Here is a 13,267-nt window from a genome sequence, read left to right as displayed (position 1 = left end):
AGTGCGATTTCTTACATTTGATAATTAAAAATAAAAATAAATTCTGTAACATATTGCATTGTTTAATCCAGCGGTCTCCAACCTTTTTTGCGCCACAGACCGGTTTATGCCCGACAATATTTTCATGGACCGGCCTTTAAGGTGTCGCGGATAAATACAACAAAATAAAACTAGTACTGGTACCAAAAAAAAGAAGATTTATTCATAACACACGTGAAAAGACCCAGGAAAACAGAGTTAACAATCAAAACGATAACAAAATAACGCTGAAAACCGATAAAAACCCTGAAAACCAAACATTTCACACCTGAGCCTCAACTCTCGCGGCCCGGTACCAAACGACTCACGGACCGGTCCGGGGCCCGGGGGTTGGGGTTGTCCTGGAGCAACTGTAACCCACATAATGAGTTTAGGGATTAATAAAGTATTCTCAATCAACAGCAAGAAACCCCAAAAAGGTTGATTCTGTTCATCTGGACGTGGAGTTTTCAGACTGCAGCTCTCTGTGATCACTGGTCATGACGGTTATACGATTATTGCATGTTATGATCAGGAAGAGCTGCTGGTTTCAGTCATTGTTTAAATGTCCTGTTTATCAGGCTGGAAACCTGCAGTCAGCTGATGAGTGACGGACGTCACGTCCAGATGAACAGAATCAACTTTGTGGGTAAATGAAGGTTAAAACAATTTAGCAGCTATGGTGTCGAGCTCACGTTACTGCACAAACCTCGTGTCCACTTCATGCTTAAAGAACATCAGCTACGCTGATTGTTTTGTGACTGTATGCTTTCCAGGGTGTAGATGATGTTTCCATGGAGCAGAAGCACAACAAGCTGCTCGGTCTAAACTCTACACAACAGCACACAAAGTCTTTGCAGTACAAATGTAGTCACATCCAGATGTTACTGGTCTGACAATGAGAAAAGAAAGAAGAGGCGGACACACAGCTCCATCCCTCACTAACAGCTCCTTCATCTTCATGTCAGGAGGAATTTAAATGTGTGCGTAAAGCTTCAGTTTCATCAACACTGAAGGATTCAACAGTTTGTAGATGTTAACCGGTCAAGATAAGCAATGACCTGAAACCATGAAAGTTTGATTTGACAAAGTGAATATTTGCAGCCATTTTCACACCTACAGTGTGTTTACTGTGGTCATGTTCACGATATGAAGGAACAGCACTGGAGTTACACTGGAGCCAACGTCTCCAAAGGCTGTTTGTCTGCACTCATGAAGAGGAAGAACAGACCACAGCCTGCTGTGAACACACGGTAGACTCGATTTTATTCATTTAGATGATTTCACTGCAGAATCTACTGAAAACAGACACCACCAAACATACCCTGAATGCATCGTTTGTTTGGCAACACAGTCAAAGATGTGTTCAAATACTCGTGGACAGACAGGGACTGAAAGTAACCTGTGACCAAAGAAAACAGCAAAGGCAACACAACGAAAACCTCACAGCAACAAACATAATCAAATAGGGGTTTTTATAGTCGATTTATCGATTAAAATCGATTCTGGCTTGGATAACGTAAAATCGATTCATTAAAATCCTGAATCGATTTTTTAATATAAATTTATTTTGCCCGAAACACCAGAATCTCAGGTGAAACCTCACAAACCAAACAGCTAAGACAGTAAATGAGAGCAGGAACACGAAGACGTAAACACACAGCGCGACCCGCGGATCAGAATCAGTGAGATGTCGCCTTTCTCACGGTCGGGGCTGAAAGCCGACAGCTCGCTGATTCTGATGTTTCGGCGGGTCCGCGCTTTGTGTTCACGCCCTTTATGCGCTGATTCAGAAGCTGTTAGTTTGATCTCTCTACAAACAATATTGACCGAACCAGCAGCAAAAGAAGATCCAAACTAGCTTCACATAAACATCGTCATGGATTCACTCTGACTTTTACTGTTTTGCTTCGACCTCGATGCACCGCTCTCTCTCTCTCTCTCTCTCTCTCTGTACTGTTTTCTGCGTCTACCATTGTTTACAGCGCTGTCGGCCGACGGTTTTTTTCCCGTTTTACATTCTTCCGAAAAGAAAACTTAATTTCTGCCGGTCAATACTGAACAAATTGAAACTTTTTAAAATTATACAAAATGCAAAATGCTCAGCTGTGTCTCTAATAAAACCACTGTAACTTCAGAGGTAATGTTCATGTGTTGATTAATGGTTTTCTTTCGTTTTTGATGTACTGCAGAATATTTTTATAAAATCCAGAACAGGAAAATCACCTTCATGTTTTTCTGTTTTATCTTCAGCTGCTTTGACACAAAGGCCTCTGCTGTGATGCTCACCTTTGATAAAGTCTGGAAAGTGTCAGCTTCCTTTTTATAGATACAAAAAGATGTAAATGTACTGATCTGAATTATAATATTTCTGACTGTCAAAATTTCCCCGATTCAAATCAAATCGAATCGATTCAGGACCTTGTGAATCAGAATTGAATCGATTCTAGAAACCAGTGACGATACCCAGCCCTATAATCAAACCTTGAAATCCTTTGACACCTACAGCTAAAGCTCCGTGTGTTCACACACCAGCAGCCCCAGTAAGAGCCTCGATATGGGATCAAAGCAGTTATCAGGAAAATTATGGATACAAGTGAAAGACAAAGACATCCTGTTACCTGGTGAATTTACTGTAACACTGTTGCTACCATTCTCTAGTAATAGTTCATCAGTGTCCCATCAGGGTCACACAGTGGGAAAAACAAACGCTAGTCAGGCACTGGGAACACTGGTACATCTCTCCTTATGGTCTCAACTGTGTGCACATTATGAAGGTCAAATCCACGTGTAAGTCTGAAACGTGCAGAGATAAAGGCCAAGTACGGTTTAACAGCCAGGACATGATAACTGCAGCGCTGCTGAAGGTCAGCTCGACAGAATCGATAGATGTCGCACAACAATAAACACAACAGTGGGAGGTCAAACTTCACAGAAATGCAGCGATGAAGCATCACAACAGTCAGGTTTATAATCACGCGTATGACCTCCGACCCCGCTACGAGCCGAGCACCGTGGAGGACGACGTGACAGCAGATAGTGCTTTAGAGGTGGGGTTCACACTAGATGGTAAATGGCCTGTACTTGTATAGCGCTTTACTAGTCCCTAAGGACCCCAAAGCACTTTACATATCCAGTCATCCACACATTCACACACTGGTGATGGCAGCTACATTGTAGCCACAGCCACCCTGGGGCGCACTGACAGAGGCGAGGCTGCTGGACACTGGCACTGACCACCACCAGTAGGTGGTAGGTGAAGTGTCTTGCCCAAGGACACAACGACCGAGACTGTCCAAGCCGGGGCTCGAACCGGCAACCTTCCGATTACAAGACGAACTCCCAACTCTTGAGCCACGATCACCCCACTAGATGGTCCAGGGCAGGATGATGCATGTCCCATACCTGAGTGTTACCATAACAACCAGTGTAGACGCTGTAGCGCTGGTGAATCTGTCCAAACGATCTGATTGGTTCACATGAAGAAACAGTAAATATGACAGAGGTACAGATTTCTGATGATACATGAGGATAAAACCCTGAAACACCAACTTCAACACTTCTACATAAAACGTGTTCCTTACTTTGATTTATGTTAATGCACACGTCATATATTAATATCAATAATCAATACACGTCATATATTGACCTTCAGGGTTGATACGAGCAGCGGTACTGACCTCGTTCTGCAGCTCATCGTTGCTCCTGTGTGAGGCCAGCATTTCAAACAGAGACGTGCACAGCTCCTCTGGGTTGGAGGACATCATGTTGCCTCCACACAGGTATTTATCTACTTCTGTCCTGAGGATGGAGCCATCCCCCGGGGTCAGGGCGCTTCCTGTACTGGACGCGGCCTCCTCATTGATGCCCTTCTTGCCGCTCTTTTGGTTGTTGAAAAAGTTGATGAAGTCCAAGCTCGCACTCTCTTCCTGGATCCCGGAGAAGGGCAGCCCCTCCAGTGGGTCGAGTGTGTACCCGTCATGTGAGAAAGCGATGTTGCGCCCAAAAGCGGCGCTTCGGTCCAGGTTGCGGCAGGAGCGTTGGCTCTGGAGAAAGTCTTCGACTCGGGAGTCACCGAGCAAAGCCACCAGTCGACCCACGGAGGCGCAGGACGCTTCAGCTGCCGATGATGGAAACGGCCCGAACATGTGTTTGATGGCCCGAGTCTCCTCTGTGCCAACGTGGTCTTTGTTGTGGAAGGTTTCAAACAGAAACACGGCGGCGCTCTCACCCACCGCCTGACCGAGTTCAGAAGCCACTGTGGAACAAGCACATGCCACAGTTAGCACGGCAGCGTTACACAGAGTCTACAGTGAGGTCCACACATGTTTGAACAAAAGCTTTGGTCATTTTATATTTGCAAGAACCGAGAGTTTGTAAAGGCATCGAACTCTGACTGCAACCCAAAACAGGTCTCCAGACTCGAGACAAACTGAGGCTACGTCCACACGTACACGGGTATTTTTGAAAACGGAGATTTTCCGTTTTCGTTTTAAAAAATAATCCCGTCCACACGTAAAGGCAGAAATGAAGGAAAACGCTGCTAGGAACACGCCAAAGCAGCAGGTGGCGCTATATTCCTAACCGTGCAGAAATGTTGGCCAATCAGAAGTCTAGAAGCCTCGGTGGGAAAAAGTAAACAAAGCTGGGGCATAGAAGCAGAACCGAGTCGTCTGTGTGGAGGAGCAGTAGCTGTGTGTATATGTAAGCATTTAAACACTGCAGAGACAATTAACAGTAACAGTGTTGTAGAAATTCATTTCACCGAAACAATAACGTGGCGCACAGTGTGACGTCAAAAAAGGCGCACACCTTTGACGCTGCGTTTTCTGCGTTTTCTCCGTTTTTCTCGTCCACACGTAAATGCAAAAACAGAGTTTTTAAAAATCTCCGTCTTCAGTGACCGAAAACGCCGTTTACGTGTGGACGAAAGGTGCAAACGCAGAGAAAAATCTGCGTTTTCAAAAATACCCGGGTACGTGTGGACGTAGCCTGAAGGTAGAGACACCTGTAAACATGCAACAACTGAAGGCAACTGCAGCAAAGGCGTGGCCGAGCTTCTCATGGAAGCAAACACTGCACCTGGCTGCAGACGCTCCCGACTGCAACAAACCTGCACATCCAACTATTCAAAGCACAGCTGCCAGTTCTACCCTCAGCCTCCTGCCTGAGTTATGACACTGACAAATGGTAAATGGCCTGTATTTATATAGCGCTTTACACAATCATCCACACATTCACACACTGGTGATGGCAGCTACATTGTAGCCACAGCCGCCCTGGGGCGCACTGACAGAGGCGAGGCTGCCGGACACTGGTGCCACCGGGCCCTCTGACCACCACCAGTAGGCAACGGGTGAAGTGTTTTGCTCAAGGACACAACGACCGAGACTGTCGGAGCCGGGGCTCGAACCGGCAACCTTCTGATTACAAGATGAACTCCCAACTCTCACAATCGCCCGTGGCTCAAGAGTTGGGAGTTCGCCTTGTAATCCCAACTCTTGAGCCACGATCGCCCAAGATTGTGGCGCGACAAGATTTTCAAAAACTGCAACCCGACGGTTGAAGTCACTGAGATTCAAACTCATCAAAGCTGCCCCGTTCTCGAGTCATTGCATTCACAGACTTGGGTGTCCACACTGCACTGCAATCACATCAACTGTTCGAGTATACAGAAGTAAAACCCATGGATGTACCCGCCGCACAGAAACACCAAACTCTACCTCCTACATGAACTCTGTTATACTGTCCAGTCATAAAAAGCCAATAATAGCAGGAAAGAAGGACGCAGTCACTGATCAATCGCCTCATGTAAATGCATGATGTAGTTCAGCAGCCACATACTGCCAACAGTATCAGTCGACTGGCTTCAGCTGTTAGCATGAGCTTCTGTCAAAAATTCTCATTTCTGCCAAACACACAGGAATGAGAATTTCCATCTGAAGGGAAAATGGATGTAATGATGATCATTTTAATGATGACGATTATTAGGATTGCTGCAACAATCACCTTTACCCTTTCTATTACCATTAGCTGTGCCTAGACAGCAGCACTGCTTTATACGGCCATTAAATCTGTGCACGGACTATTAATAGTGCTAGAAAGAGTCGGCAGCTGTGAGCAGGCCAAACACGAGCTAACTGTTTAAAGTTCCTGCACCTCATTTTAATATTATTCCAAACAATTCATACTTTAGCAGAACTGCACTTAAAAAAAAGAAATGCAGCATAATTGTCCAATTAGAGGAAAAAATGTCAAAAGGACAGAGGCAGACTGGAGCAAAGAAGGCTGGAGAGGCAACGTGAAAACAGATGAAAAGGATTTAAACCAATTAAAACGGCCTAAAAAAAGCAGCAGGCTCGTGGTTGCACGTTACAAACACAATGGCTGCTTTCATCCTCGAGAGCATCCTGAGAACAACTTTTCATTTGGATCGAGTCACAGTTTGAGTGCAGCTCCAACACACAAACGAGCGCACACACTGTCAGTCTGACTGGTGAGCAGAAATACAGCCAATCAGATCCTCGCAGGGTTTCCTCAGGAACACATGGACAGACTCTGCCATCAAACATGCTGTTTGGTTTGAGCTCATACATGCTGTAGTGGGAGGCTGCTCTGTGTTTGAACAGTACAATAATCACATGATCACATTAACAGCTGAGAGACTACAGCCATTAAAACTACCTGCAAAATCTTCCATGCTGCTTTTGCAGAGAAATCCCCTGAATATCACCTACCAACACTGCATGATGTCATGCTGGCCCCGCCCTTCTTTATTCAGGGTTTTAATGAAACAGGCATTCTGAGGTTTTCATGGACGTTTCTCCAACACAAACACAGACACAGCTGAGGTGTAGCTCCTTACCCATCTGTTTGGCTGCCAGGAGCAGGCTCTTCAGCTCCTGGCTGGCAGCTTGCTGCTGACTTTTGTCCTGATGCTCGGTGCAGAAATGGACAATCTTCTGCCACGTCAGGCCGTCTCTGGCGAACAGCTCCTGTCTCTTCAGACGCTTGGCCTAATGAGTCACAGAGAGAGATGCAATTACACTTCAAGAAGAGCAGCACTCACTGCTCTGATCACAAGTATCTGGAAATGACCACCTTTGGTTAACAGCACTGTGGATTACTAACAACACTGTATTTCTAAAGTATTTCTATTATATTTCACTGAGCATATGAAAGCCCATACTATTAATTATACAGGCCCAGTTTACTGACTGTGGGCAGCGTTCATCAACAGAGACTGAATCATGGCTCCACTCCCAGCCGATGACACTGTGAGTGATGTGGAACAGCTCTGTTTGTTTTCATGCTGATCAGTAGGGCTGCCACGATTAGTCGACTATCAAAATCGTCGACGACTGATTTAATAGTCGATGCGTCGTTTGAAGCTTTGTAAGATCACAAAAGACGCAGGAATAAGTAGTAGGATTTAAGAGTGTAATAACAGACTGAAACAGAAGATGGCAGCACTGCATGTACAAGGATGCCAGCTGCCGTTAAACCCCGAAGAAGAAGAAGCTGTGTCCCAGAATTCATAGCGCGGCCCTGCTCAGTTTCCAACAATGGCGGCAGCTAGTTAGTTTTAATATTACTCTTATTATTCTTTCTGGGTCACAAAATAAACGTTTAACATTAGTGATGGTAAATTTGATTCTTTTTACTGAATCGAGTTTTAATGAGTCACTCACCAAAGTGAATCGGGTTTTTTGAGTCATTTGATTCACTGAGTCAGTTGACCAGAGAGTGCAAAAAATGTACATTTTCACTCAAACTTAATTTGTTTCTCTTTTCATGTAAATCCTACTGCTAAGATGAGTGATTCTAAAAGAAAACAACAATTTTATAGAGAAAGAGCAAAAACATTTCTAAAATTAAGCAATTTCCTATCAAAATTGCTTAATAAACATTTATTTTGTTTATTTTTATTTTATTAGTATTTTCCTTAAATATGTTAAATATATATTTTCTCATCTAAATGTCCACTGAAATGTGAGCCAGGGGGCGGTAATGCGCCTTAACATTGGTTGCCAACCAAGAAGAAGAAGAAGCTGTGAGCCAGGAGGGAGGGGGTGAGTAGCTCAAATGTGCTGTTAGCATGTTAGCAGAGCGATGCTACTGTGAGGTTAAACATGATATATAAGTCACTTAGATAACTTATAAATGTTATTGTTTGGCTTGTTTTTAGTATTTTATTTGTTCCTGAGTAAATCGGTTTGGCTGAGATCAAAGTTATAGTTTTTACACAGCTGAATAAACATCAAGCAGACAGCTGATTATCAGAAGTGTGAGATGTTCGAGAATTTACTCCGGTGTCCTGTTATATTTTAGATAGCAAGGAGTTTATTAAACTTCACCGAAACAATCTGAAAATTTCATTAAAATTTAATAAACTATCATCTTGTCTTTATTGTTAGTTAGCACAGACTTTAAACACTTAAAGCTGTAAGCTAATGATAGTTATATAAGAGCAGATGCTGCTGGTGCAATAAGCTGTACATGTTATGTCCAATGGATGATGATCTGATTAGTCGACTAATCGCAAAAATACTCGGTGACTAGTGGACTATCAAAATAATCGTTTGTGGCAGCTCTACTGATCAGTGCTGATCTCATTTACTGCCAATATAATGCTCGTTGTTTCTGCTTTTTCACTGACACCAGAGCAGTGTAGTTCACACGTGTCGTGGACTCTTCATGCGCGCTCAGCGTTCAGGACGTCAGGACAAGCATTAACATAACGACTCCGTTACAATCAGCATCTGCACGTCTTCCAAAGCTGAGAGATAACGTTGGGCTGACTTCAGCTTGCTTTTCCACGGAGAAACACTTCCTGCTTAGAGGATTTAACGAGTGCTTAGCTAGCTGAAGATCAGTGGTTGAATAGCATGCTCAGTTTCATTTCAAATATGAGAAACTAAAGAAAAGCAGGGACACCTCAGTTACAAACAGTAATGCTGACTGGCAGGGAAAAGGAAACACAGACACAAATATATGGACGTCATCAGTGAGCAGTGGACAGGAAGCTGGCAGGTAAAGGTGAGCGTGCAGCACCTCAGCTGACCTTCTTATTAGTTTCAGTAAGAATAGATCCCGTATCCTACATGCAGATGGGAAGTATGGAAATAGCATCTTCACTGCAGAAAAGACGACGTTTGTTTGTAGGTTTAGTTCTTAGAAAAAGAATCTGCAAAAACTGGTTTTGGTCGTTCAGAAAAACGAAACAGCAAAATCAGTCGGTGTGGCTGAAAGACGAGCGACACTCTTCATCATGTTGGACTGCAGCTTTTGCTGCTAAGGGCGGCACAGTCACTTATTAGCTTTAGAGGCAATTACTTTCACAAAGCACCAGTTAAGAAATGACATCATCATCTAAAACTGTGTTCTGTAATTACTCTAGTTATCTGTGTCTAATAAGATAAAGTTTAGCGACTGGTTTTATTTCCAACAGCAGAAATGACAAACATTTCACTTCTGTGTCAGTAACTTTGTATTCTTAACCTCTTCTGTCAAGTCTGGGATGCATTCCAATGACTGCTCGCCACCAGCAGCAGGAAACTTTGTATCCATTCAATAAAAATTAGTTGTTACTCTGAGCCATCAGCAGCCGCTCAAAGGCCACCTCGTCTGCAGCAGAGCCAACAAACAGATCATCACCAGAAGCCATGTTACAGAAAGGTTTGGGTCACAAACAGCCAATCACAGCACAGCTACAACATCTCTGTCATATGACAAACATGTTGAAATCACATCAGCTGCTTGATATCAAATATGAAACATTCAACTTTCATTACAGATGCTGAGCTTTCGTTTCATTTTACTACAGATGTATTCAGCCTGTTTGTCCCAGACTGTCCAGTCTGAGACAACAACATGTCAGCTCGTCCTGGGCGATAGTTTCAGCCTGCACTATAAGACACACAGCAGGTGCCGTGTCAAACTTCCACGCCGTGTATTTTTACAGTTTTGGAGTCAGTCGGCTGCTTTACAGTGTTTCTCCAACAGGGCTAAAAAAGCAGCAGGCTCGTGGTTGCACGTTACAAACACAATGGCTGCTTTCATCCTCGAGAGCATCCTGAGAACAACTTTTATTTGGATCGAGTCACAGTTTGAGAGCAGCTCCAACACACAAACGAGCGCACACACTGTCAGTCTGACTGGTGAGCAGCCAATCAGATCCTCGCAGGGTTTCCTCACAGCTGATGGACAGACTTTAACACTGGACTACACCATGCTATCAAACATGAGCTCATACGTGTTATACTGTAGTGGGAGGCTGCTCTGTGTTTGAACCTTCACATGGAAGTCGTGCTCTGGAGCCCCACAAGCTCTTAATGGATTCATTTACTTCTTCTGAGAATTCAAACTCTACATTTTCAGCCAAGGAAACAACTTCCTCGAGCACAATAAATGAACAGTAAGATTATAGTATATAAAGTATTAAGAACTGCTTGCATAGATAATCAGAGGGTTAGCAGCAGCTCGGTGATGTTAATCAAAGGCACCTGAATAAAAGCACAGGTGTGGCAGGTCACTGGTCTGAATCATTCAGGTGTGCTCGCACAAGAAGAAGCACTGATCTTAACTGTTACTGCCCACTGATCTGTGACGGCATTCCCAAACAATCCATCAGTGGGAGAAATTCTTCATGAGTGGAAATCAGAATCAGATTAATTTAATAATCCCTGAAGAAATTATGTGAATGCTCAAGACAGCTGTCAATCTTTCCCCAGCAAACTCAACCCAAAGGCAGACGCTGCAGGGCTCAGAGGAGCTCGGAGGAACTGTGGGACAGAGCGCAGCATGACTGAACAGAGTGAACAAGTATGGCTGCCGGGAAAAGCCTCCTCTCTACATCAGCAGCACTTAGATTTGCAAATCTGGGATTTTCTTTCCTCTGTTGCAGCGAGTTTCTCGTCTCAGGCTGATAAATCAGTGTGTGTGTGTGTCTGTGCGTGTGTCTTTGATGGAAACAATTTGGACAGGTGGCTCGAGCCACCTGCTAACCAGAGGGTTTGTGGGTCGATACCCGGCTTCCAAAGTGTCCTTGGGCCAAACACTGAAGCCTACGTTGCTTCTGATGCGTCCGCTGCACACTAACACACAGGAGCACAAAAGAAGTGAATGTGTGTGACTTTCTATAAAGTGATCTGGATGGAAATAAGAACACTGGTATATTTAATGAAGGACTTATTTTTTTCTTAGCAGCGCATTAATGTTACTGTGCAAATATTAATGAATGAGCTCCACTGCGCTCTGAGCAGACATGGCCAAAGTGGAGATGTCTGGTGAAGACCTAACACAGAATGTGTTTATGGAGGGCCGAATCACAACAACCATCACCTCACGCTGCTTTATACTGTGAGCTAACCCAACAATAATACACAGGAAGTCCCAGCAATCAGACAACCTCTATTAGCAAGCATTTGGCAAAAGTGGGAAGGAAAAACTCCTTTTAACAGGAAGAACCCTCCAGCAGAATCAGGGAGGGGCGGGGCCATCTGCCACGACTGGTTAGGGGTGTGGGGAGGAAGACCGAGCAAAACACAAACTGTGGAAGAGAGTAACTAAAGTAATAACTAATGATTAAATGCAGAGTGGTGTATAAACCCAGTGATTGAAGAAGAAACTCCCAGTGCATCATGGGAAGCCCCCAACAGCCTGGGCCTATTGCAGCATAGCCAAGGGAGGGTTCAGGGTCACCTGATCCAGCCGTCACTACAAGGTTTATCAAAAGGTTTTCAGACTTTCTGACTCGAAGGCTTTAAGATGAAAATGTATCCTACCCCTTCTAATAATGCTCTAACAGATACGATGACGTAATCACTGAAGATACCTCAGAAAAATCAACCAGAAATAAAGAGTGAGTAGCTGTACTTACAGATACATCTGTGGGCTGGTTATGAATCATTTATCTTTCATGATTAAAATGTTATTTGTGAAGAAATTCATTAAGTAATTGCTCGTCAAGAATACAGTAACACTGGGCTCAACAGAGCTCTGACTCTTTTTATAGAGCAACATGAAGCCAGTCTGTTAGTAACACACTGGTTTGTCCAGGAAACCTCACTGACACACAAAGGTCATTATCAACACATCTATAAACGATTGAGTCTCACCTTTAGATCATAGAGCTGTTCGCTCAAGTCCTCCTTCTTGCTGACACTGGAGAAGGACCGAAGTGCTCCTGTGAGTCGAGGAGGAGACATCGTGTCTGTTTCCCTCCCCACACACCTGCTGTCCTGGATCTAGGTTCTCCTGGATCTATGGTTCTTCTGGATCTATGGTTCTTCTGGATCCTGCTGACATACAAACACAACAGTAAGATGAACCTTCAGTGTTTCTACGTCCACAGCAACTCCAAATACAAAGCAGCCAAAGGGCTTTGGACCTATGTGTGGCGACACAACAGCCACTGATGTCGTGAAGCAAACGTCCGTGTACAGTGGTCGGTGTGGTCACGGTACCCGTGAACAGGCTGGCTGTGGGAGAGTGAATGAGACACTTGGGACGAAATGATCTGGAAAATAAAAACTTCTCGGTGAACTGACTGGTTTGGTTTATAGTATCTACAGATTCATGTTGTCTCCGGAAACTTAAAAGGTCCCGGATTACAGGAAGTCAGGTGGCTAACACAAACATGTCCAACAGAAGAATAATGCACGCGCCTTAGTGAACGTGCCATAGCTGACTTTTATAAGTTCTCGCGCGACTATTACACACAAAGCTAACGTTAAGCATGCGCGTTGCTAGCTGGCTGTCATGCTGCCTGCTACATCTCTTTAAAACTCACTTTTAACACTGTCGTCACTGTTAGCGCAACAGCAACTGCGACAGATGAGTCTATAAATCTTTCACGACGTGAAACTTACGCTTCAACTGCTTCCTAAAGCGCCACGTACAAATCCAACAGTCGGTGTGTGAGTACGCTACCGGCAGATGTCAACACAAGGTGCATGTAAACTAGGGATTGTGGGTATTGTAGTTTAGACGTCCAGCGGCTGTATAGAGGGCGTGGATAAAATGACTACATTACCCGCGTAAGCAGAGAAGGTGCGTTTATAGCTCACACCGAATGCTGTTCTATGGGCGGAGTTAGTCATTGTAAACGGGACATGCGGCTGAAATGAACAGTAAACTTTAGTATCCTCTCTGCTATATACAGTACAGGGAGACGAGACGACGAGGCTCCAGTTCATTCAGTGCAAAGGCAGCATAATAATTAATATACACTTTAAGACTAAGGTAA

At 44.2% G+C, this 13,267-nt stretch overlaps 1 protein-coding gene across 5 annotated transcripts in view; it reads right to left on the bottom strand.

The window, feature by feature from the left end:
* Positions 1-12,960, bottom strand: part of ascc3 (activating signal cointegrator 1 complex subunit 3) — a 150,032-nt gene extending 137,072 nt beyond the window's left edge. Inside the window, exons 1-4 of one of the 5 annotated variants that reach the window (XM_087837591.1) lie at positions 12,812-12,960; positions 12,138-12,320; positions 6,884-7,034; positions 3,699-4,276 (exon numbers count right to left, since the gene is read on the bottom strand). In XM_087837591.1, the coding sequence (XP_087693717.1) occupies positions 3,699-4,276; positions 6,884-7,034; positions 12,138-12,227 (819 nt within the window). In that variant the 5' untranslated portion in view covers positions 12,228-12,320; positions 12,812-12,960. Of the gene's footprint in view, positions 1-3,698; positions 4,277-6,883; positions 7,035-12,137; positions 12,321-12,409; positions 12,643-12,811 lie in introns of those variants that run through there. The other 4 variants (XM_087837593.1, XM_087837592.1, XM_087837594.1 and 1 more) reach the window with 4 other exon arrangements.
* Positions 12,961-13,267: the final 307 nt, after the last annotated feature.

The sequence above is a fragment of the Neolamprologus brichardi genome, unplaced genomic scaffold (assembly GCF_056152115.1).
Source record: "Neolamprologus brichardi isolate AB-2024 unplaced genomic scaffold, ASM5615211v1 NODE_ptg000036l+_length_2141236_cov_1, whole genome shotgun sequence".
NCBI classification, from domain to species: Eukaryota; Metazoa; Chordata; class Actinopteri; order Cichliformes; family Cichlidae; genus Neolamprologus; species Neolamprologus brichardi.
The sequence above is the reverse complement of the archived record's forward strand: the minus strand, read 5'-3'. Positions and strand labels throughout refer to the sequence as shown.